Genomic DNA, 24,867 nt, shown 5'->3' on the forward strand with positions numbered 1-24,867 from the left:
CATCTTATTTGGACCTCAGCTTAAAGGTTACCTAGTATTTCTGTTCTTTGGTAGAGTAATTTGTTTCATCGTCTAACATTGGACAGTTATGTCATTTCCATTTTTTTTTATGATTGTAAACAGTCCTGCAAACAACCCTGCTCATCTATATCTTCACACACTTCCGTGAATATTTGTTCAGGACATATTTCTAGGTGAGGAATTGCCAGCTCAAAAGGCATACATTTAAAATCTTGATAGATTTTTAGGGGCAGGAGTTAAGATGGCAGAGATGTAGGGGGACCTGGGCTTCCTGCTTCCCTCAGACACAGCTGTGTTGAGGTCAGAACACTTGGAATACCCAGGAATACAGTCTGCGGAGTGACAGAAACATCTCCCCAGGTGGACGGAGACAGCTTGGCGGGGCAGAGGTGCACGTATGTGGATTGGAAGAGATAAAACAGGTGGGGTAGGAATGGAGGGGAGGTGACGCCTTCTGTGGAGTGACAAAAGGGAGAGAAAGAGAAGCTGTGGATTGTGGTTCTGTGGTTTTGTTAAGACGAGAGAAAAACCTCTCCACACCATGGACCGGGGAACAAGAAATACAGAGGGAGCTTTCTCTGTATTGCTCTACTTTGCAAACCACCATAGGAGCTGAAAATCAGAGTTTTCAGGGGTGCCTGACTTTCTCTGGACCAGAGCTACCACCATGTGTGTGGTCCTGGGGTGGGGAGGGGAATAGCAAACTCAGAGTGCCCAGGGAGAGAGCAGTCCCTTCCCTTGAGTACTGTGGGACTGGAGACCATTTGTCAGATGGGCAGAGTGGCACTACCCCAGAAACAGGTCCTTGTGGAGCAGGATCCTTTAAAACATTGGGTTTTCAATCCCAGTCGAGTGCCTGGCAGGTGCTGTAGATTGTGGAGCAAGGCCAGCCCCTGCCTGCACGATTCTGTGAGGGCTGCCTGAACGACGTGGCTTGAGACACCTGGTCCAGGGAGAAGAGACTGGGGTGTTGCCGTCTTTCTCCCCATCACCAACACGGGGGGCTTCAGGGAACAGGACAGCGACCCTCAGTGGAGGTGGGACCTGCTTACATGAAACCCCATCCCTCCGTGCCTGGTAACCACTTATCTACTAGAGCAGGACTGGTGCTGACCAAACCAGATGGCCTCTCCTCCAGACCCGCACAGCCACTGGTTCCAGGCACCAACAGACAATTGTCCTGTGGTTTTGCATGTTGGTCTGTTTTTTTTCTCTTTTCTTTTCTTTCCTTCTCTTCTTTTTTCCCTTCTTTTTCTTTCTACCCTCCTCTTTTTTTTCTTTCCTCCCATTGGAATCAGGCTCATACTTTCTGATTTGATTTTTTGGCCAATTCTTAATATCTACCTATCTTTTTCTTTCTTTCTTTCTTTCTTTCTTTCTTTCTTTCTTTCTTTCTCTGTTCTGGTTTTTTGTTTAATCAGGCATTTTTACTCTATTATTATTACACCTTTTCTGTGTCTCCTTCTTTATTTTCCTCTCTCTCTCTCTCTGGGTCAAGCTTTATAGTTTCTTTGATTCTCTGCCTGGTCTTTTTTTCCCTTTCATTTTTCTCTTTGTGATGGGATAAGGTCTCCCCTCCCCTTACCTTTTTTCTAGGGTTACTTCAACGAACAAAGCAAAGAACACCTGATGGAAGATGCAAACAATCCACCATCACAAGCAGTGGGATAGAGCAGCCAAAGTCACAACAAGAGAGTGCATGCAACACACTCCAAAAACACTTCCTAAAGTGCCAGACCTTGGACAATATATGACCCTTTTTAAATATAGTAGTACTCACAGATGCAGGATGTATAACAAGCTATTAAAACACATAAAATACAGAAACCTAGCCAAAATCTTGAAATGGAAGAATTCTCTTCAAAAGAAATTCCAGGAAGAAATGACAGCCAGAGAATTGCTCAAAACAGATATAAACGATATATCTGAACAAGAATTCAGAATAACAGTCATAGGACTAGTAGCTGGGCTTGAATAAAGCATAGAAGATGGCAGAGAATCTATTGCTGCATAGATCAAAGACCTAATAAAATAGTCATGATGGATTAAGAAATGTTGTAAACAAGTTGAAAAATAAAGTAGACGCAGTGACAGCAAGGATGGAAGAAGCAGAGGAGAGAATAGGTGAAATAGAAGATAAAATTATGTAAAATGATGAAGCTGAAAAACAGAGGGAAAATGAATTACTGGACCCTGAGGAGAGAATTAGAGACCTAATGATTAAATGAAAAAATAATATCCCTATCACAGGAGTTCCAGAAGAAGAAGAAAGAGAGAAAGGGGCAGAAGGTTTATTTGAACAAATTATAGATGAGCTCTCCCCTAATTTGGAAAGGAAAGAGACATTCAAGTTGAAAAGGAACAGAGAACTCCTTTCAAAATCAACAAAACAGGTCAACTTCATGACATATTATCGTGAAACTGGCAAAATACAAAGACAAAGAGAGAATTTTGAAAGCAGTTAGGGACAAACAGGCCTTAACTTACAAGGGTCATAGTTTCTTAACCTACAAGGGTAGTCACATAAGGGTAGTAGCATACCTGTCCACTGAACTTGACAGGCCAGAAAAGAGTGGTAGGAAATGTTCAATGTGCTGAATAGGAAAAACATGCAGCCAAGAATCCTTTATCCAGCAAGGCTGTCATTCAGAATGGAAGGAGAGATAAAGACTATCCCAGACAAACAAGAACTAAGCCAGCCCTGCAGGAGATCCTAAGGGGGATTCTGTGAGTGGAAAGCATCAAAGACCACAAAGGACCCTCGAGACATCACCACAAACACAAAATCTACAGATAACACAATGACACTAAATCTATATCTTTCAATAATCACTCTGAATTTAAATGGACTAAACGTCCCAATCAAAAGGCAGAGGGTATCAGAATGGATAAAGAAAGAAGATCCATCCGTAGGCTGCTTACAAGAGACTAATTTTAGACATGAGGACATCTGCAGATTGAAAGTGAGCAGATGGAGACCATCTATCATGCTACTGGATGTCAAAAGAAAGCTGCAGTAGCCATACTTATATCAGACAAATTAGATTTTAAAATAAATACTGTAACAAGAGATGAAGAAGGGCATGATATCATAATTAAGGGGTCTATCCATCAAGAAGAGCTAACAATTATAAATATTTATGCCCCCAATGTGGAAGTATCCAAATATATAAAACAATCACAAACATAAATACATAATTAGATATAATACCATGATTGTAGGTGACTTTAATACTTCACTTACAACAATGGACAAATCATATAGGCAGAAAATCAATAAGGAAACAATAGCTCTGAATGACACATTGGACCAAATGGTTTTAACACATATATTCAGAACTTCTCATACAAAAGGATCAGAATATACATTCTTCTCAAGTGCACATGGAACATCCTCCAAAATAGATCACGTACTAGGTCTCAACAAAAAAGGATTGAGATCATACCATGCATGTATTCATATCACAACTCTATGAAACTTGAAGTCAACCACAAGAAAAAATGTGGAAAGCCCCCAAATACATGGAACTTAAATAAAATCCTACAAAGAATGAGTGGATCAACCAGGAAATTAAAGAAATTTAAAAATATGTGGAAGCCAATGAAAATGAAAACATGACCATCCAAATCCTTTGGGATGCAGCAAAGGCAGTCTTAAGAGGAAAATACATTGCAATCCAGGGCTATCTTAAGAAGAAATAAAAGTATAAAATACAGAACTTAACCTCACACCTAAAGGAACTAGAAAGCCAGCAGCAAAGAAAGTCCAAAGGGCAGAAGAAGAAGAGAAATAACAAAGATTAGAGCAGAAATAAACTATATAGAATCTGAAAAGACAGAAGAGATCAATGAATCTAAGAGCTGGTTTTTTGGAAGAATAAACAAAATTTATAAACCCCTAGCCAGAGGTCACAACAAGAAAAGAAAGAAAGAGGACCCAAGTAGATAAAATCACGAATGAAAGAGTAGAGATCACAACCAACACCACAGAAATACAAACAATTATTAGAGAATACTATGAAAAACTATATGCCAACAAACTGGACTATCTGGAAGAAATGGACAAACTCCTAGACACCCACACACTACCAAAACTTTAAACAGGGAAGAAATAGAAAATTTGAACAGACCCGTAATCCATGAATAAATTGAATTGGTTATCAAAAATCTCCCAACAAATAGGAGTCCTGGGCCAGATGGCTTCCCAGGGGAATTCTATGAGCCATTTAAAGCAGAGTTAATACCTATTTCCCTCAAGTTGTTGCAAAAAAAAAAAAGAAATGGAAGGAAAACTTCCAGACTCATTCTATGAAGCCAGCATTACCTTGATTCCCAAACCAGACAAAGACCCCACTAAAAAAGGAGAAGTACAGGCTAATATCCCTGATGAACATGGACACAAAAATTCTCAACAAGGTACTGGAAAATCAAATTCAACAGTATATTAAAAGAATTATTCACCATGATCAAGTGGGATCCATTCCTGGGCTCCAGGGCCGGCTCAATATTTGCAAATCAATCAATGTGATACATCACATTAATAGAAGAAAACATAAAAATGATATGATCTTGTAAATAGATGCAGAAAAAGCGTTTGGGAAAATACAGCATCCTTTCTTAATAAAAGCCCTCAAGAAAGTTGGGATAGAAGGAACATACATTAACATCACAAAAGCCATATATCAAAAGCCCACAGCTAATATCATCCTCAATGTGGAAAAACTGAGAGCTATCCCCCTGAGGTTAGGAACACACCAGGGATGTCCACTCTTACCACTGTTGTTTAACATAGAGCTGGAAGTTCTAGCCTCACCAATCATATAACAAAATGAAATAAAAGGCATCCAAATTGCAAAGAAGTTAATTTTCTTTACAGATGGCATGATACTTTACATGGAAAACCTGAAAACCTCCACCAAAAAACTGCTAGTGATACATGAATTCAGCAAAGCTGCAGGATATAAAATCAATTTGCAGAAATTGGTTGCATTTCTATATACCAATAACGAAACAACAGAAAGTGGTATGAAGGAATCGATCCCATTTACAATTGTACCAAAAACCACAAGATACCTACCTAGGAATATACCTAACCAAAGAGGTGAAAAATCTGCTGAAAACCATAAAAAACTTATGAAAGAAATTGAAGAAGACACAAAGAAATGGAAAAATATTTCATGCTCATGGATTGGAAGATCAAATATTGTTAAAATGTCGATACTACCCAAAGAAATCTACAAATTCAATGCAATCCCAATCAAAATAGCATCAGCATTCCTCACAGAGCTAGAACGAACAATCCTAAAATTTATATGGAAACAGAAAAGACCCTAAACCAAAGTAATGTTGAAAAAAAAAAACCCCAAAGCTGGAGACATCACAATCCCGGACTTTAGCCTGTATTACAAAGCTGTAATCATCAAGACAGTAAATTATTGGCACAAAAAGAGACACATAGACCAATGGAATAGAATAGAGAATCCAGAAATGGACCATAAATATATGGTCAACTAAACTCTGACAAAGCAGGAAAGAGTATCCAGTGGAAGAAAGATAGTCTCTTCAGCAATGGTGCTGGGAGAACTGGACAGCGACATACAGAAAAATAAAACTGGATCACTTGCTTACACCATAGACAAAAATAAATTCAAAATGGATGAAAGACCTAAATGTGAGACAGGAAACCATCAAAATCCTACAGGAGAAAACAGGGAGCAATCTCTTTGACTTCAGTCGCAGCAACTTACTTGACATGCCTCTAGAGGCATGGGAAATAAAAGCAAAAATGAACTATTGGGACCTCATCAGGATAAAAAGCTTCTGCACAGCAAAGCAAACAAAACTGAAAGGCAACCAACGGAGTGGGAGAAGATATTTGCAAATGACATGTTGGGTATCAAAAATCAATAAAGAGCTTACCAAACTCAACACCCGAAAAACAAATAATCCAGTGAAGAAATGGGCAGAAGACATGAACAGACATTTTTCCAAAGAACATACCCAGATAGCTAACAGACACATGAAAATATGCTCAACACTGCTCATCATGAGGGAAATACAAATCAAAACCACATTGAGATACCACCTCACACCAGTCAGAGTGGCTAAAATTAACAACTAAGGAAACAAAAGATGTTGGCAAGGATGTAGAGAAAGGAGAACCCTCTTGCATTGTTAGTAGCAATTCAAACTGGGCAGCCACTCTGGAAAACAGTGTGGAGGTTCCTCAAAATATTAAAAATAGAACTACCTTACGACCCAGCAATAGTACTACTAGGAATTTATCCAAAGGATAAAGGAGTGCTGATTTGTAGAAGCACATGTACCCCAGTGTTTATAGAAGTGCTATCAACAATAGCCAAATTATGAAAAGAGCCCAAATATCCATCAACTGATGAGTGGATAAAGAAGAGGTGGTAAATGTATAAATGGAACACTACTGGCAGTGAAAAAGAGTGAAATCTTGTCATTTGCAACAACATGGGTGGAACTGGAGGGTATTATACTAAGTGAAATAAGTCATTCAGAGAAAGATATCATATGATTCACTCATATGTGGAATTTGAGAAAGTCTTAACAGAAGACTATAAGGGAAGAGAAGGAAAAGTAAGTAACAAACAGGGAGGGAGGCAAACCATAGAAGACTCTTAAATACAGAGAACAAACTGAGGGTTGATGTGGTGGGGGAGTAGGTTGGAGGGTTGGAGAAAATGGGTGATGGGCATTGAGGAAGGCACTTCTTGGGATGAGTACTGGGTGATGTATGTAAGTGATGAATCATGGAAATCTCCTGGAGCTAAGACTACATTGTATGTTGGCTAACTTGTGTGTGTGTGTGTGTGTGTGTGTGTGTGTGTGTGTGTGTAATGCTGATTGACACAAATTTCTGTCTAAAGGCTCTACTAATTTATGTCCTCACCAACAGGAAATGGGGGTTTTAGTTTTGGTGGACAGTGGACAGCGTTAAGGCAAGTTCTGAGCTACTTAATTACATGAATACGGTCTGAAGTGTTGCAGGACCAGAATTCACTCAATAAACACTTTGAAAATACTTATCATCCACATGATTTCTGGACTCAAAAATGTATAACTTAGGAGAAGAAGTTATCTCTACATGAAAACCAAATCAACAAATACATGGTTTGAAAGATCTTTTCAAATGAGATTTTTAAGCAGTGGATGCTACAGGGATTCTCTGAGGCTTGGAGCTCCTGTCTAGGGGAGAATCAAAGGCAAGCTTTAGGGAGGAGGTGTGATGAAGAACTGGATCTTGAATAAGGCTAAGATTTCCATAGGTAGATATAGAATTTCTCATAACTATGAGAAAATAGTGAGAGTCTTGCAGTCCACGCTTGGAGAACAGTTTGGGTGACATTGGATGTAGGGAAGTGAATGGCATTGAGCGGGCGTTGAACGGAACTAAGGAATGGACTAGCTGGGATGTAAATCTGGGTGGTCTGCCTTCAGAGTCCATGCTTAAAACTACCAAGTGGCAGAGGAAGAGAAAAATAACTCATTCAATAGATAGTATCGTATAGCCTATTTTATTCTTTCCATAATAGAGTTTGCACATTTTTCCATGTCACACATATATCACTATTGTGGGATGGATGTACCATAATTTAGCTTGGACTGTATCAATGGCCATTTAGGAGGATTCCTATGTTTTACAATGACAAGTGAAGTCCTGATGAACTTTTTTGTTCATGAGTCTCTGAGCACACAGAAGCTAGATTTGGAACAGTGGGAAAGAGAAGAACTCTTCCCCTCTTGTTGGGTTTTCCTCTGTGGAGTCTGGACTTTGGAGCATAGATAGCTTTGAGGGGAGTCCTGGGTTGGGGCCTGGGATGGATTCCCCTGAGCCTTAACACAGACCTTGACTGGGACACAAGGTGAAGTTAAGGATGCTGTGACCTGGGAGCCAGAGGGCTGAGTCTCATTTTACTCTCATTTTGCTGTTGTCTTCCCTTAGCTTTAAAACCTTGTTTAAACATTCCAGCCTTGTATTGGCCCCACTGTGTGGCATTAATGGAAGAGTCTTATATCCATGGTCTGGTGTAAGCCCTAAAATAATTGAGCATCAACCATCCTAAACTAGGATGCTGTGTTAAGACCAAATAGCAAGAAGCCACTTAGGAGAAGGCTAGAAAAGGGGTTAGTCTGACTCTTCAGCTTAGTGCTAAGATTCTCTCCCTGTTGCTTGCCTCAGTGAGTCTAGACTTTGTGTTTATGGAGGGGAGGGACTTGGGTTGTAGGGGAAGCAACGGAGACACAGGGAAGTATTTGAGAAACATGGTCAAGAAAGGATCAACAGGACTTGGCACTAGAAACAAGGGAAAGAAGGAGTCCCAGGCTATTTTCTGGCATGGAGGCTGGGGAACTGGGAGAAGAGTGGAGGGTGAGAAACAGAAACAGTGAACTTGGAGGAATAACTGGTTTGGGGGAAAATGCTAAGTACAGTTGTTGCTATATTGAGTTTGAGGTCACAGTGGGGAATGTCATCGGAAAGTCACACCCTGCCTGGTTACTTGGGAGATTGAAAAATATTCACAAACAAACACAAAACCTTATAGATCCTTAACATCCTCACCCCAAACCATCACCACAACCCACTCCTGGCCTTCTCCTTTACTTCCATGAACTCTCTGGGTCACCTGCCCCTCCCCAGATAGCTTCCTCCCTTCCCCATATGTCTAATTCTAAATATTCAGTCATCACCAATGCTCTCTGCCTACTCTGGCAGGAAAAATATCAGCTCCCTGTTCCAAATGCCCTCCCTCACTCCCCTAGAACTCTTGATGACGTGCTAGCATATTGTACTCCCTACTTATCTCTGATGGGCTTTGCTGAACGTCCCTGGCCTTGTGTGTTCTCTCCCTGAGAATGAATGAAGTGACCTTGTAGTGACCATGCTTCCAACTTTAACTCTTGCTGTCCCCAAGAAGTCACAGAGAGCACAGCAGATCAAAACCTACCTTATCCTTCACCATTTCTATTCCTATCATGAGGCCTTTGCCTCGGACATCTCCAACAATCTCAAATTCATCCCGCAGCTCAGCAAGCTTCTGTAGCATGTAGGTGCCAACTTCTTGACTGTTTTCCTGTAGATTTTCTTCTTTAATCACCTGTTTAGAGAAAAGTCCCAAGTGGCCTTGCATTAAAAAAAAAAAAAAGTTTTAAATTGACTGAGAAACACAGAACAGTAGATGTGCATGACTTTCTTTATGGAAACTTGACCAGACAAATGGAACCCAAAGTCTAGTGTGACCATGCCATGTACTACAAAACGATTTGCTGTAAGGTGTAAAAGAGTCTTGGTATGGGGAATACTTTCCCCAAACCCTTCTCATCTTCAGGGGTGGTTAAAAACTTAGGAAAGAATAGGGGTGCCTGGGTGGCTCAGTCTTGAGGGTCTGACTCTTGATTTCGGCTCAGGTCAAAGTTCTGGGGTCATGGGATCAAGTCCCACATCGGGCTTTGCACTGAGTGTGGAGCCTGCTTAAGATTCTCTCTCTCTGTCTCTGTCTCTGTCTCTCTCTCTTTCTCTCCCTGTCACTTTGAGTTCTTCTTGCACTCTCTCTCTCAATTAAACAATTTTTTTTTAATTTTATAAATTTAGGAAAGATAAAAGACATTTCTCAATGCAGTGTATAACACAGATTCCATAATCCTGAGGCTCATTATTGCCAGCTTCGCTGAGAACTGGGATACAGTGATTAAGAAGACAAACTCTCTGAGGAAAGATATGTCACAGGTTCTTGCCCCACTGGGAGATTACTGACCTTTGCTTCGTCAGCCCTCAGACACAGGCTGTCATTACCCAATTGTCCTGCCACAGGGCCTAGGCCTTGTGAGCTGAGGGGAGCTCTGTGAGGGCCCTGAAGATATAAAAATATTTTCACCTACTTCCACTCATGGCAGAGACCGTGATTCTTGACTACCCACAATATACTACATCTAGATTTAGCTGATAATAATTGCATGAATCCATGACTCTCGGTGTTTTTAACCTATTTGTTCACCTATACCCTCTCTACCTGGTCAAGGTGACACAACACTTTTAAAAAGTTGGCAATGTCTACAAAACAAAGTCAATGACACATTCCTGACTGCACTTTTTCATTTTGTGATTTTATTGTATTTGAAGATACTTTTTAATTAGCAACGGAAGCTTTTACTTACTTATTTTTATTTAAAAATACTTAAACAAAATAAAAATACTTAAAAATTTTTTGAATAGGTGAATCATGTGCCTAGTTCAAAAATCAGTAGAGGGGCGCCTGGGTGGCTCAGTCGGTTAAGCGGCCGACTTCAGCTCAGGTCATGATCTCACGGTCCGTGAGTTTGAGCCCCGTGTCTGGCTCTGTGCTGACTGCTCAGAGCCTGGAGCCTGTTTTAGATTCTGTGTCTCCCTCTCTGTCTCACTGCCCCTTCCCCACTCGCACTTGTCTCTCTGTCTCTCTCTGAAAAATAAACATTAAAAAAATTTAAAAAAATCAGTAGAATAATTCTCATTGACCCCTGTCCCCCAGCCACCAAATTTCTCTACCCACAAACAACCACTGTTACCCATTTCTTGGACATTCTTTCAATAATACCTGACACTTTCTTAAACAAATGGTGTTGTGCATATCAGCAAGGGCACTTAACAGATAAGATACCAGGGAAAATCAATGGAGTAGGGCTGAACAACAGCTAAATTACGTAGTTTGTCCCATAAAACTCAGTTTCTTGTTAGTCTTTCAGCTGATAACTGTACAAAAAAAGGAAGGAAGAACATATAAAGAAAAGGACCAAAATTAACCTGAAGTCAAAGATGGCAGTTGGTAACTATCCATCAAATACCAGAAATATAAAAAGGAAATGTCAGTGTTACCAGCTAGCTAGCTTTTCTTATATTTCCTAGGCATGTGAGATGTATTATGTATTATTTTGTATCTAATACTTCAAGCATCCCAAATAGATCTTAAAAAGGGGGTGAAGGGGCAGAATAAACAGTGGAAATCTAAATTTGTGGAGTGGTAATGAACTCTTCACGTTAATAATGGGATGTCATAGAGTTTGGATAATGTGTCTCTGGTGCTGAAGTAGTCATTTTGTGAAATGAGAGGAATGACGTGGCTGCTGGAACATACCTCAAGCACGGCTGATCCAATGGCACAGGCCATGGGGCTCCCTCCAAAGGTGTTGAAATGATACATGCATTTAGCCAGAGACTTGGCTATCTCTAGAGGGGGAGAATGAAAAGTGGACAAAGAGTGACACATTCCTATCTATAATCTCCCACCACATCACCTGAATTATATTTACTATCATGTCATATTAATAATATGTTTCATGGCATTGAATCCAATTCATTCTTCATTCACCAGATAGTGGATGTTATGAATGGAATTATGTGTATGTCCTTGCCCTGCCCCCCCCCCCCCCCCCGACTCCTCTTCCTATGTGAAAGCCCTACTCCCTTTGTGAATGTATTTGGAGATAGGGGCTTTAGGGAAGTAATCAAGGTTAAATGAAATCATAAGGGTGGGGCCCTCATAATACTGGTGTCTTTATAAGAAGAAAAAGAGACACCAGAGCGCTCTCTCTCTCTCTCATATTCTCTCTCTCTCTCTGAGGAAAAGGACTTACAAGTACACAGCAAGAAGTTGGCCATCTGCAAAAGAGATTTCACCAGAAGCCAACTTTGCTGGCACCTTGATCTTGGACTTGAGCTTCCATAACTATGAGAAAATAAATATCTGCTGTTTAATTCCCTCAGCGTGTGGTGTTATGTTATGGTAGCCCCAGTTGACCAATCCACTTACTCCGTGGATAAGGAAAAATTGCTTATTTACTGAATTAGAAGTGTGATAACAAAATCTTTAATGTGTTGTGTGAATTCAAAAGTACTTTAACACTTGATTTATGGGAATTTACATGGGACCTTCACTTGGTAACCCTCTTTTCTGTATTATACTCTTGGTTTCAATCTTTAAAAAACCTCGCATCGAAGTTTTAGTAACATAATTCCTGGATTGTTTCAGGGTGAGCATATATTTGGTTCATTACATTTCCCTTTCTACATCCACATTTTAGTACCTAGAACAGGGAGAAACTTAGCATGTCTGACTCCATGTTGTTTCTATTCCCCTTGCTGCTGTAACCTGTATCTTAGAAATTTCTGCTTCACTCTGCCAGTAGGCATGTTAATCATAGAAGGAATTTTGCTTATAGCTGAGATTTGCAAAGACTCCTTTTTTGTTTTTTCACTGGAAACCTACATCACTTGAGGAGATAAGGAAGTGCAGACAGAAATGACTATGCTATGTTCAAGATTTACAGGAATGGCATGACCAGATTCCTGTAGGCAAAGATCAAATGACCAAAGACAAAGAGTTATAAGACCTCTTCAGATGTCTATAGACATCAGTCACCTTTGTCTTCCCCCTTTTGCTAACAAACAAGAAGTTTGAACATTGACCCGAGGGGAGAAGTTTCTTTAGGATGATAAGCCACCATCCTCTCAGTTTGTTGGCTTTTCTGACCCCAACATCTGGCCACTCAAATGATTGGTTTGTCAGGCAGCGAGCATACCAACTTGGACTCAGTATCATACCTTTATTCATTCAATAAAACAGCGAGATATCACAGGGTACTTAATTATCCTTTAGTATCGCTGAAGTGGATACTACTGGTGGAAAAATGGAACAATTTAAAGATTTTTAACAATAAACAATTCATAAAAACCATTTTCTGTAAAACCTCACCAACATTGAAAATATGGCTCATTCTTGTATTCGCTTTATAGAATATTCTGGCTAAGTGAGATTGTACTGCATTTGTCTGTTTTGTTGATGAGATGTAAACAGAAACCTGTCACTCTGGACCTTGAGTTTATAACATATTGGCATAGTTAGGCCAAGTAAGAGTCTCCTTCAGAATAAGACTCCTCTGGAAATTTCAGTTAGCTCCAGGTTGGTTAAAAAGGATCTCTTGTGTGGGATTTGTTTTTGTGGTACGGTTGCTGATACCTTGTCAGTGTGTGAGAACCTTGTGTTTCATTGTGGGGGTAGGAGAATTCATCTTCCCTACAGCAAGATCACAAAGGGATGGCATTCTTCCATCTCTTCCACAGTCTGACAGGCTGTTTCTCATGATCATTGCTAGGGAAATGCACGTGTAATTCCCATCGCTGTCTTCAACCCACAGAAATCCCCAACCCCGTGTTTTCTGCCGTCACTGTTACAGGAAACCCAGAAGCAAATGCAGCCTGCCCATAGGCTCTACCTGGAGTTGTCACAACTGCTGCCATGGGAAAGCCATTTCCAATCCCTTTAGCCATGGTGACAATATCCGGCAGGATGTCGTGGGTTTGGAAGCCCCAGAAGTGAGAACCCAGCCTTCCAAATCCCGTCTGCACCTGATGGAAACAGATCCAAAATCATTTGAAACGTTTCAAGTAATGCTGGCTTTTCTGACTCTGATCTCTTCCCTTTCCTCCGCTTCTTCTTCAGTATCATCATTGCCAGCCATCATCTTCACTATCTTTGTACAAACATGGACATAGCACTTAATCTGGGTCTGAGCTTTTAGTTACCAGAAACTGTTTACTAGGTTTTTGGATTTTGGATCCCCAGTGCTGCACAAGTTTTGTTATTAAGATGAATGCTGTTAGGCTGGTTTATACTATTTTGGCAAATCGAAGTTGAAAACTTGGTTATGAGGTGAAGTTCTCTATGTGGGTTTTGAACTGTCCCTGATGCAATCCGTAATGGGAATTTAAAAAGTGTGTTGACTGATAACATGTCACCTGTGATGACAGCATCATCTGTGCCTGTTAGCCACTTATTTGATAGACTTCATTTTGGATATTTGAGTTCTGTGCTTGTTAAAGTTCTATACTTGTTAATCTACTAACCAACGAGTCAATTAGCAAAAGCTTCATTATCTTGGGTTGCAGAGGAAGGTTTAAAAAGTTTTCTCCCTATGCCTTTCCTGTCCTGGCTGCCCTACACCACACTTATTCCACAGCCACTCACCTCATCCGCGATGCACACGCCTTCACGCTCTCGCACCAACTTGAAGGCTTCCTTTAGAAACCCCTTTGGGTACTGAACAACTCCATTCACCCCCTGCAAAAGACCAAACCAAGGAGTCCTATAACAACAGCATAGCCCTTTGAAAAGAGTTGAAAGAAAGAAAGAAAGAAAGAAAGAAAGAAAGGTCATTATCATCATTAGCATTAGTAATACTAGCAATTTTTTTTTTTTTTTTTTTTTTTTAAATTTTTTTTTTCAACGTTTTTTTTTTTTATTTATTTTTGGGACAGAGAGAGAGACAGAGCATGAACGGGGGAGGGGCAGAGAGAGAGGGAGACACAGAGTCGGAAACAGGCTCCAGGCTCCGAGCCATCAGCCCAGAGCCTGACGCGGGGCTCGAACTCACGGACCGCGAGATCGTGACCTGGCTGAAGTCGGACGCTTAACCGACTGCGCCACCCAGGCGCCCCTACTAGCAATTTTTAAAATGGTCTTTAGAACTGTTCCAACAATGTGTGAAGAGAGGGCCCATTACTCTTATGCCAAGCCTTTTGGGAAAAGGATGCAAATGTTTATTCTCTTCTGAGATTAGAAACAAATTAGATTAAGGGGATTTGGTAACACTGAAGAAAATCACCCCAGGGCAGTGTGGGTATTAAAGCAACTAAACATTGGTGGGGTTTCCTTTTGTTTAGAATTTTAGGAATTCAATAGTTTCATCTATCTTTTCAGCCGGGCAATGCAGGAGACAGTTTTTGAAGGTCAGTTGAAAATCAGGGTCCTTCTGTTTCAAGGGGACTGAGAGAATGAATTGAATTTGGAGAGAGACACGGCAATGGTCACTTAAATATTTTGGAATTCTCTAGAATGTATGAATGTATGAATTAAAATTCTCTGATAATTTAAGCCCAATTAACGTCTAAGGTCAATATACCCACTTGAATTGGCTCTGCAAAAAATCCAGCAATTGATTTGGCCACAGAAGTGTTCAGAGTATCTTTGAACTGTTCAATATACTGGTCTCTTGCTTGGCAGCAGTCTGTGAAGAACAATAAAAACCACAAACAAACAAACAAACAAGCAAAACATAGCATTTGAAGATGTAAGAATGACATTCAGAAGAATGGGAAGAGCACAGAAAAAAAGAATATCCGATGAGTAAATTGACTAGAATCTTTACAATACAGTAAACAGGATATGAAGGTATAAATTTCTGAAGGGTGAACTTTCTTTCAGAACAACCTGTACTTTGGTTTGAGCAGAGAGACGAGGATAGTTGTAAGGCATAAATGAACCACTTCAGTCATGTCCATCTGGGGGAAAAATGCCCCAAAGTGTCACTGAGTCTGATATACACAGCTGTTTCACCTAAGGATGCCATCTTCTCAAAGGGGTAGATTTAATTCAGATGTAATTGGGGAGTGGATTTAATCTATTTGATAATAACTCTATTTACCTTTTATTGCCACTTAATCTGATGTACAATTTTAAAGCTACAAAGCATCTCAATCTTTCGAGATAATAAATATGGTTACAGAAGAATTAGAATCCAGTCTAAAGAGGAATGCACTGGAGCCGGATAAATTCCATCCATGGTAGCAAAGGAGAGGAAGCCTTCTCTGGAATACTAAGGGTCCCAGATCTATGGCATCCATACGTGACTGAAACTTCAGAATTTTTACCCACACCTCTAATTTGATTCTAAACAGCACCACACAGTTTCTGAACTTAAACTCGTATCCTTGAACAGCAGGAGAAGCACAGAGGGAGATGTGGATGTGACGGGTGCCCTGGGCCCAGTAACCATGAGAGCAATTTGAGAGGTGAGTCACCACATACCATCCTAGCGCTTGCTTAGACGCATGGACACAGACCTGTCTCCTGAAGTGGAGAGATTAGGGACAGAAAATATCCGTCATCGTCATCAAAACTGAAGCATAAATATATTTTATACTTCAGCTTTTCATTTAAAACTGGAAAAAACACTACCTGGCCCCAAACATGTTTTAAGGTACATGTGATGTTTGGGAAAACTCGCGTGGCTAGGTTAGTTGGAATTAGGGGCTGGAAGTGTGAAGAAAGAAGGAAGGAAAAGGACACCAAATCCAGAAAGCATATTTTTAGCATCGCTTATGTTGCTTGAGGAGAGGATATACTAGACAAGTAAACCCATGCTTGTAGAGAGTCCATTTTTTAGTTTTTATTAAGAAAGGCAGAGAGCCTGGGATGACTCTAAAGGATGGATCACATATGAAAAGAAATAATTTGGAAATTTAGCATGCCCATCTGTAAGGAGAGAGGGGGGAGCGTGGAGCAAAGTCAACCCCGATGGCTGACATCTGGCCAAAACCAAACTGAGAGCAGGCTTTGCGTGAACCTGTGATAGACCTTTCATGATTTGTCCCCCGCTTGCCCACGAGTTCAGCGATGAGAGGGGTCACCTCCTGTAATCAGCTGTTTACTTCATTTCACATTTACTTCCTGAGCTCAGTGATGTAACTCCAGGTCAGGCTGCCTCTGGAGAGAGACATGGTGCGGTGGCATCACCATGACACTGAGGGTGTAACGAGTGGATGTTCCCCGTATACCATTCAAACAACTGAGTGGAGATGGAGAGTTTTTATTTTAGCTGGTGGTATAGAAACAGTTAAATAGAGTGAAGAGCCAAGGAAGAACAATGTTGCAGGAAAAGGAAGCTCATCTTGCAAAAGGTGAAGAACAATGACATGACGAGGACGAGGTCTGGGGCATTGTGGGGCAGTGGGCTTTGGGAGGTGGATGTCATCACAGCTTCCGTCCTAAATTCAGGGCCCAGAATGAACACTTGGCAAGACAAAATCCCGGCAAAAGGATAGAGGAAGGTGATGTAATCTACCACAGAAACATCTACATCAGCTTCACAACCTGGACTCCTGCTTATGTCCATGTGGGCAATGATGACCTAATCCTGAACTGAAAGGACTTCCACCAAGATTGGTACCCATAAGCGCCCAGTGAACGCACCCTAAGAGGAATGGAGAACCGGAATCTTCTACACTTAAAGTACTTTACGAGCTGGGTTGCATTTGCAAACATGTGACTACACCTTTTTGCAACAAAGACCAAACACTGCGCAGTTCCCCAAAGTGCTGGAGGAGTGTGAAGTCTCTTTTTGTATTGCAATTCTGTTTGAATACATATATCAGTTGTGTCTCTTGAGGATGTGAGTTAAGAAAACAGCTGACTTCAGATATGCCAAAGACAACAGTTCAGAGGAGCAGAAGGGTATGTCTGTCACTATCATTAAGCCTCCGGAGGCCACTGGAGAGATGACCATGGGGTTCTAGTATTTTCAAATTGGCCTAAGCAGAGAAAGCCTCGAAGAGGGAGGAGGCAGAGAGGATGGAGAAAGGCAGGGACACAGAGTAGGGACGGAAGGAGATGGCCAGCTCTTGAGTGCTTCTGCTTGCTAGGCTCTCTGCTGACCGCGTTGTGGTCAGATTGAGGTCGATGAGGTGCATGAAACCGAGTTTAGTTCTCGATGCCATCCAGGTAGGATATGTGGGTCCGGCTCTACAGGCACCCTTGGTATTGCTATTATCTGCCTTTCTGTACCCAAAACTCTCCTCTCTTGATCTCATGAAGCCTTGTAGTGAGGGGTTGGGGGCAGCTGCTGCCATCTGTATCTTACAAATGAGAAAGCCGAGGTGACAGATGGAGCCTTTGCTTGCAGCTGAACCAGCTGGGGCTGGGAGTGGAATCCAGGTCTCCTGACTTCGTGGGTCCCCTTGATCCTGGCCAGAACAGGAATTATTTTTAAGCCTGGGTTCATCCTGCTGGCAAGCCAGTGTGAACAGGGGTGGCCATAGGTAGGGAGCAGTGGTTTGGAGTCAGAAGGCTTGGGGTCAAGTCCTAGCTCTGCTGCCTCTCAGGTGTGGACCTTGGTTTCCCGATTTTTTAAAGTGGAGAGGGGAGGGTTTTTTTTTTAATATAGCTTTAAATTTCCTTAGAGTTTTAAGTTCTGTGACCACGGCATCCTATTTCAATGCTCATTCTTTTATCCCCCTGTCTCCATTTTGCCATTATCCTATCTGAATTTTAAGGTGACTGTGAATCTTCTTTCTTCCTTTCAAAGGTGATTTCTAAGACTTCCATTTGCATTTTTTCAACCCGAGTGACTCAAAACTGTTCCATTAAGCGTCTTGGGCAGAAGCATTGAGCTCTTTCTTTCAGCACTACTTAGAAGCAGCTATTCCGAGGTCCTGAACTGTGCCGACAAGCACAGGGGAGACTGCTGATTAGCAGAGAATTGCTGCTTCCATCCCTCCTCTCTGGTAAGAATAGGTAGAGAATGCAAATATAAATGCGGTTGGTAAATGGGAACTCTCCTTTTGAGAATGCCTTTAAAACATTTGCCAGAGATGTCTACAGACTTTGGCAATGGCCTTAAGTTTTGACAGATGCCCTCATTTTGGCTGGCATTCTGAGTCCCTTGGGGGAATTTCCTGACAGGAGTTTTGAAACGCCTGAAAGTATTCTTTTCCCTCTCCCCCTCCTCCTTTGGGAATTGGTAAACAATCCCACCAACCTTGTTCTCTTTTCAAGCTGATAGCAGAGCTATTGCTAACAGAGCTGATGGAACTCCTTTAATGAAGTATCAAGTGGGAGTTTGTTTAGCTTGGCTCTGATGGCCAGAGATGCTCCCCTCACAGCCAGAGAGCACAGCGGTAGTAGGCATGATGCATGTTGACGCTACGAGGCCTTGCTTTCCAGTTTTGTTTCCTTTGGCTCTTCCCTTTTCCATTGGGTCAAATCTGTTCACTGAGTAACGGTTCGGCCTTTCTCTGTTTCGTTACCCACCCTCCCGGCCACCCCGCACCCCCCTCCCTGCCAGTTGAACCTGGTGCACAGCTGCATTTTCTAATTGTTTGCACTGGAGAATCTCGACAGTGGCTTCCTCCCCAGGGGCCCCGGAAAACATCTGGGCACATTGTCTGCAAATGACAAAAGAAGGCATTTGGCAAAACTGTGAGGACAAGACACATATGATACCAGTCAGGATAGGAGGGCTTCTTAATTTGATATTGAGATTCCTCCCATACTCCTCTCCCACTTAGGACAAAAACCTAATGCTTGGTTTGAAAAGATAATTTTTTCTTAGAAACCAGTTATGTGGGCACTTTACAAAGGAAACTGACTTCAGTGCCAGCCTGGAAACAACTTGCTCAAGAGTTATATGGGTAAGGGCATCTGAAAGAATAGGAATAATTAGGTATCTGATTTGATGTTCAGGTGGGTACAGCAAGTGAGAACAAAAGGTGAGTGCAAGGATGGGTCTGTAGAAATCTTATGCATTCGAGGCTCTGAGAACTAATCTCAATGCATTTATTTGCAGTTTACCTGATTTTATTTTCAAGCAAAACGAGTTGTAAAAATCCCTATAATTAATTGCTCAGAGTCTGAAGGCCTTTCTACTAAAGGTTTCCTCCAAGGGGGGCTTTGGTTCAAGTAAGTAAAATTTGGCCCCTGATGAATGATATTCTTCATATGCGTTTCTGATCCTGATACTGGGAAAATCTGATCAGTCATACCACGTGCAGAGCAGACTTTAGAGAAACCAGACCGAAATCTCAAAACTCACTGATTGGCAGCCCAGCCCACTGGGGAGCTCCATCCTGAAGGGCCCTACGTTTGTCAAGCCAAGTGTGTATGGACTGCACCCATGGTAGGCACCTCTGCAGAGAAGAAACAGTGAGAAGATGGGGTCAGGTTCAGTTTTCTTTGATTGCTGGCCTGTGGACTATTGTGTAGGACAAAAGAGAAGATCCGTGAAGCCTATGGAGACAACATAGAACACCACTAATGTGTAACTCCCATGATTTCTAAGAAACCTCTGAGCCTATGCCAGGAGAATTTACTTATTTGTCTTTTCTGATGGTGTCATAGACATGAAATTGTGAAAGGAAGATCTGGAGAGTATCTGGGCAAGAACTCTGACCTTGGCACCTGCCCTACTTAGTCACTCTTAAGCAAAGAGACTCATCTTTTAGCAACACGTCCGGAATTATATTCAATGAGTATTATTCTTTTAAGCAGTCACCTTGAGAAACCAAATATTTGTTCTGTGATGTCGCTGTTGTGCAAATGCCTCATGAGCCACTTTATCTGGTGTATAAAAAAACAACAACACAGGTTTTGTTTCTTTTTGAACCTGAAACTACCACAGTTAGTATAAATCATTCTGATCACCCATCTTGGCTTCAAAAGGGTTTTGATAATTCTCAAATCAAAATCACCCTTAAATGAGGATTTAGGATTATTAAGGCTATTCAAAAGGATGGTCATCTATCTTGAAAGAGGAGACACAACTGTGTGTTGAACCCTAGCAACACATGTCCACTTTGAATAGATCAATACTTATCTGGACATGTATATTCTGGGAGGTTTATTTGGATAAAACATCAGTCACATTTTTTATTGCCATATTTCTTTGACAGTAAATGTTTCCTTATGCCTATAGTTACTGTGGGGCATATTATATGGAATGTGCAGTATTGGATGTGCTGTGGTCATCAGATCTTCTTTGGAAATGAGACAGAATCTATGGCCAGACAGGTAAAAGAATGGGACTATCTCCTCATTCCATGTACTTTTACTATAAGTCACCCTCTGACATAAACCTTATTAAAAGATAATGCTTGAAAGTGCTATACAGGGCACCTGGGTGGCTCAGGTAGTTAAGTATCAGACTTTGGCTCAGTACGTGATCTTATGGTTCGTGAGTTTGAGCCCCACATCAGTTGTCCGCGGTCAGTACAAAGCCCACTTCAGATCCTCTGTCTCCCTCTCTGCCGCTCCCCATCTCATGCTCTCTCTCTGTCTCAAAAATAAATAAACATTAAAAAAGGTGTTATATAAAATTACCCAAAGGAAGAAACTGCAAACAAAATGCTAAGTTTTCTATTGTTTTTAATGCTAATATAGCTACCAAGGGTTTATAATTAATCTGTTACGTTGTCAATTTTCAAAAGTCACCCAGAGAAGTAGAAATATACAGGTTCAATATGTATCCTCTGAACTTAGGGAGGAGAAGAGGTGAAAATTTGGTGCCACTGGCACTAGGAAGTAAGTAGAGGGCTCCTGATCATAAGCAGAGATGAAAATGTGTCCACTGTCATATGGTAGAGCCGTGAGCATCTACGCATATAGACCAGTTATTCACCACTTGGCGTATATCGTGGTCAATACCACACCTTCAGAGTCCAAAAACTGTCAAATGACCATCTATTTAATTTTATCAGATGGTCTATGACATAAGTAGTACTCCAAGCTGTTTTTTACCCCAGTCAGGGACCCCTACCCTGAATGAGGCCAGTTTAGATGGGGTTATCCAGTCATAAAATTCATTTCACTGATACTGCTTTAAAATCAGAATGATACTCCCGGGAAAGCGCCCCTCCGCCTTCCCCATGCTATATTTTAAAGACGCACATTTAGTATTGGGGTAAGTCAATGTTATCAAAGTTGAATATTCCAAGGTGTGATTACCTGAAAGAAATAAGGTCTGTGCGATTTGTGTGTGCTCTGGCCATCAGCATGGCTAGGTCATTGGCTTCGGAGCCACTGTTCACAAAGAAAATGACCTGGAGGGAAACAGAAGACACAAGGCCTCATACATTAATTTATGTCCTTCTTCCCCAATTAATGCAAAATTGCTAAGACTGTGTCCCAGCCTCTAATTAGGAAGGGGGGTTCCTTTCAGAAAAGCAGCTCTGTCACTCAAGTACTATATTAATTCTACAGCTTTTCAGTGAGCAGCTGCTAAGTGCTAGAGATACAAAACTGGCTAAGGATTGTCCCAGTTGTGAAACTTCTCGACTTTCACTGGCTTTATTCAATGCTCTACAAAATGCCAAAATGGGGAGACCCGCTGAAGGGTATGTAGTGGTTAGTGGGTGAGTGGATCTGAGGACCGGGTTGCTTAGCTCCTGAACCACAACCACCCGACAGGGTTCTGAAGGCTTGGACAAGGCAGGCTCCATGGTCCTGTAGCCCCAGAGGATGTCCCTGCTTGTCTGTTTGGTGTGTGTGAATGTTGAGAGAACAAGCGAACACACGAAACATGAAGCTCCTCTTGGCTAAGAGAAAGGGGAGAACTGAAGGGAACTGGGTCCTCCGGGCTCGGGGCCTGGGGAGCATGAGCTTGTGTCCTTGCTGATGTCCCTGCTTCTGTGCCTCTGTGAGCATGACTGGGCTGGACTTAGGTTGCCTCTAGCCCAGCTTTCTTCATCTCTTTCAGAGGGTGAAGTAGATAGAGAAGCTATAGTAAGAAAAACCAATACCAGGTACTGGGCACTATACATATATTATATATAGTACTATATTTACATGTTATACATCTATATTATATATATCTACAGGTACTATATATATTCTTATATATATATACTAACTTATTGAATCCTGAAGTGCAAATCTTGGCCGACATTTTAACATCTCAATTCAGTTAAAAACCAGTCATTTCTGATGCAGAAAAACATCTCGTTTAGCAAAAAAAATGTCTAAGTGCATCTTAGAGCAAATGAACTGAAAAGGATATTAATTTTATCAAAAAATGGCTCCACTTTGGGGGCGCCTGCGTGGCTCAGTTGGTTAAGTGTCTTACTCTTGATTTCGGCTCAGGTCACGATCTCGTGGTTCGTGAGATCTAGCCCCACGTCGGGCTCTGCGCTGATAGCCCAGAGCCTGCTAAGGATTCTTTCTCTCCCTCTCTCTCTGTCCCTCCCTTCCTAATGCTCTCTTCGTCTCTCTCAAAAATCAATAAATAAACATAAAAAAATTGGCTCCACTCTATAACAGGAGACATACAAATGAATTCGTAGAGGAGCCCTGGAGCAAAGAGATGAAAACCTCTTGAGGAACATAGAGGACAGTGTCCATAAAGGAGGGCTGGGGCTTCTGCTAAGTGATTTTGCAGAGATGTGGCAGTGAGGAGAACTTCGAGAAGAGGCAGCGGCTTGGAGGTGACGAGTGAACACTGGCTGGCTTCACCAGCAATTCATAGTTCCTGCTTTCTCCTCGATTGCTCTCAGAAATGGCTATTAGCTCACTATTTCAGATGTTCGATTCATGGACCAAATTCCCCGTTCATATTCCTGCTTCCTCGGGAAGCTCTCCTGGGGTCATGAGACCCCTGTTCCTTTAAGCTGGGATCATCATACCTTTAGAGGCTCTGGAAGAAGTGCCAAAAGCTTCTCTGCGAACTCATGGGATGGAGAGTGGAAAAAGAGGGCGCTTGTGTGCCACAGGCGTCCAAGCTGCTTTTGTGCCACTGCGTTCACCTTCCTGGATAAACACAAGAGCTGAGTTCCCCATGCAGCCAGTGGGCACGTTCCTCCAAAACACACACACACACACACACACTCACACACACACCAGCCATTGACCCTGAATCTATGGCTAGTTCTCAAATAGTTTCAAGAGGCTGGTTTCATCCACATGTGAGGAAGAACTGTAACCAGTAGAGCTGTCTGGCAATGGGATTGGTGCCTTGAAAGGTAATGGGGTCTTTGCCAAGGGAAGTGTTCAAAAGGAGACCAAATGATTATCCCTTACAGATTTTAGAAAAGAAAGTCCTATTTTAGGAGGGAGTTTGGGACATAGATTCTCTTCTGATTAGGATTTCTTATTAAATACCCTTTGAACAGTTTCCAAACTAAAGAGGACTACATCTAAGCCCAGGTGTCTTTTCATTTTATTCTTCTAAAGAGTTACAAGTACATCAAACACATGTATACAAGAGCAGGTCTTCTTCCTTCAGAGGAGATTCCAATATCTGCTTCCTAATAGTGGTCACTTTGGATGAACGCTTTGTAACTATGAAACCATATCCTGTGAAGGATCAGAAGGTTGGCATTGAGGGATAGTAAGAACTTAGGGTACATAGAGAGGTAGGACCTGACTAGGAATGCCTTGAAAACATAAGCCAGGATGTTTAAACTTGATCCAAAGGGCATCAATGGCTAAAGGTACACACCAGTTCTGTTTGTTACTAATAATTTTCTCTCAAAAAAGAATCAGTGAAGTGGTTAAATAAATAATGATTAAGTGATTTTGAGAAGTACCAGTTCAAACAGATTTCTTTACTGTAGGACTTGCCAGTGCTTTTATTAGACAAATACATACTATTTCTCCCCAGAAGGGAGATGGAGTTTACAGGGCCTTTAAAACTCATTTTTTCATGGGGCACTTTACCAACTAACTTCTCCTGTGGTCTGGGTTTTATGACTCATTTTAGAAAATTGCAGACAATCAATGAACTCTTACAGTTAACAGATAATTGATGAAAGCATTTTTTTGCAAAGTAAATATGTGAGCCCCATGAGGGTAGATTGAAAAGGGTAAGACTGGTAATGGTGAATCCAGTCATGAGGGCAAGGTAGCCTTCCAGGTGTGCCAGAAAGAGAGGTTCTAGAGACTGGGCTTGGTGGGAACCAGTAGGGGCCAGTAGGAGAGGCATTTTAGTGGAGGGAAAGCTAGATCTCAGTATCAGGTTGCCTCTGGGCAGGGAAGAGTCAAAGATGACTTCACCATTCTTGCCTGTAAAATTGAAGAAACTCATGGATTAGTTGAGACATGCAGCCAGTGACCGCCCAGCTCCTTCACATGGTAGGAGGCTCACTTGTGCACTTTGAATACATGAATATGGAAACAGAAATATTATAGTAGAGGGTTTGATGGATTTTGCGCTAATGTTGGATTTTAGCTGATGGTGGAATATCATGGGGTATGTGTGGGGGGGTGTTCTGGAGGCTGCAGGAAATGTGGGGTGCCTTAATGCCCA

The 24,867-nt window shown here is 41.6% G+C and overlaps 1 protein-coding gene across 1 annotated transcript in view; it reads right to left on the bottom strand.

Annotated features, from left to right (window-relative positions):
- Window positions 1–24,867, bottom strand: part of AGXT2 (alanine--glyoxylate aminotransferase 2) — a 41,608-nt gene that overhangs the window by 10,719 nt on the left and 6,022 nt on the right. Inside the window, exons 4-12 of the mRNA XM_058717085.1 lie at window positions 23,246–23,369; window positions 21,573–21,667; window positions 19,666–19,759; window positions 18,925–19,018; window positions 14,984–15,084; window positions 14,046–14,138; window positions 13,294–13,426; window positions 11,157–11,248; window positions 8,997–9,146 (exon numbers count right to left, since the gene is read on the bottom strand). Of these exons, the coding sequence (XP_058573068.1) occupies window positions 8,997–9,146; window positions 11,157–11,248; window positions 13,294–13,426; window positions 14,046–14,138; window positions 14,984–15,084; window positions 18,925–19,018; window positions 19,666–19,759; window positions 21,573–21,667; window positions 23,246–23,369 (976 nt within the window). The remainder of the gene's footprint in view (window positions 1–8,996; window positions 9,147–11,156; window positions 11,249–13,293; window positions 13,427–14,045; window positions 14,139–14,983; window positions 15,085–18,924; window positions 19,019–19,665; window positions 19,760–21,572; window positions 21,668–23,245; window positions 23,370–24,867) is intronic.

The sequence above is a fragment of the Neofelis nebulosa genome, chromosome 1 (assembly GCF_028018385.1).
Source record: "Neofelis nebulosa isolate mNeoNeb1 chromosome 1, mNeoNeb1.pri, whole genome shotgun sequence".
Taxonomy (NCBI): Eukaryota; Metazoa; Chordata; class Mammalia; order Carnivora; family Felidae; genus Neofelis; species Neofelis nebulosa.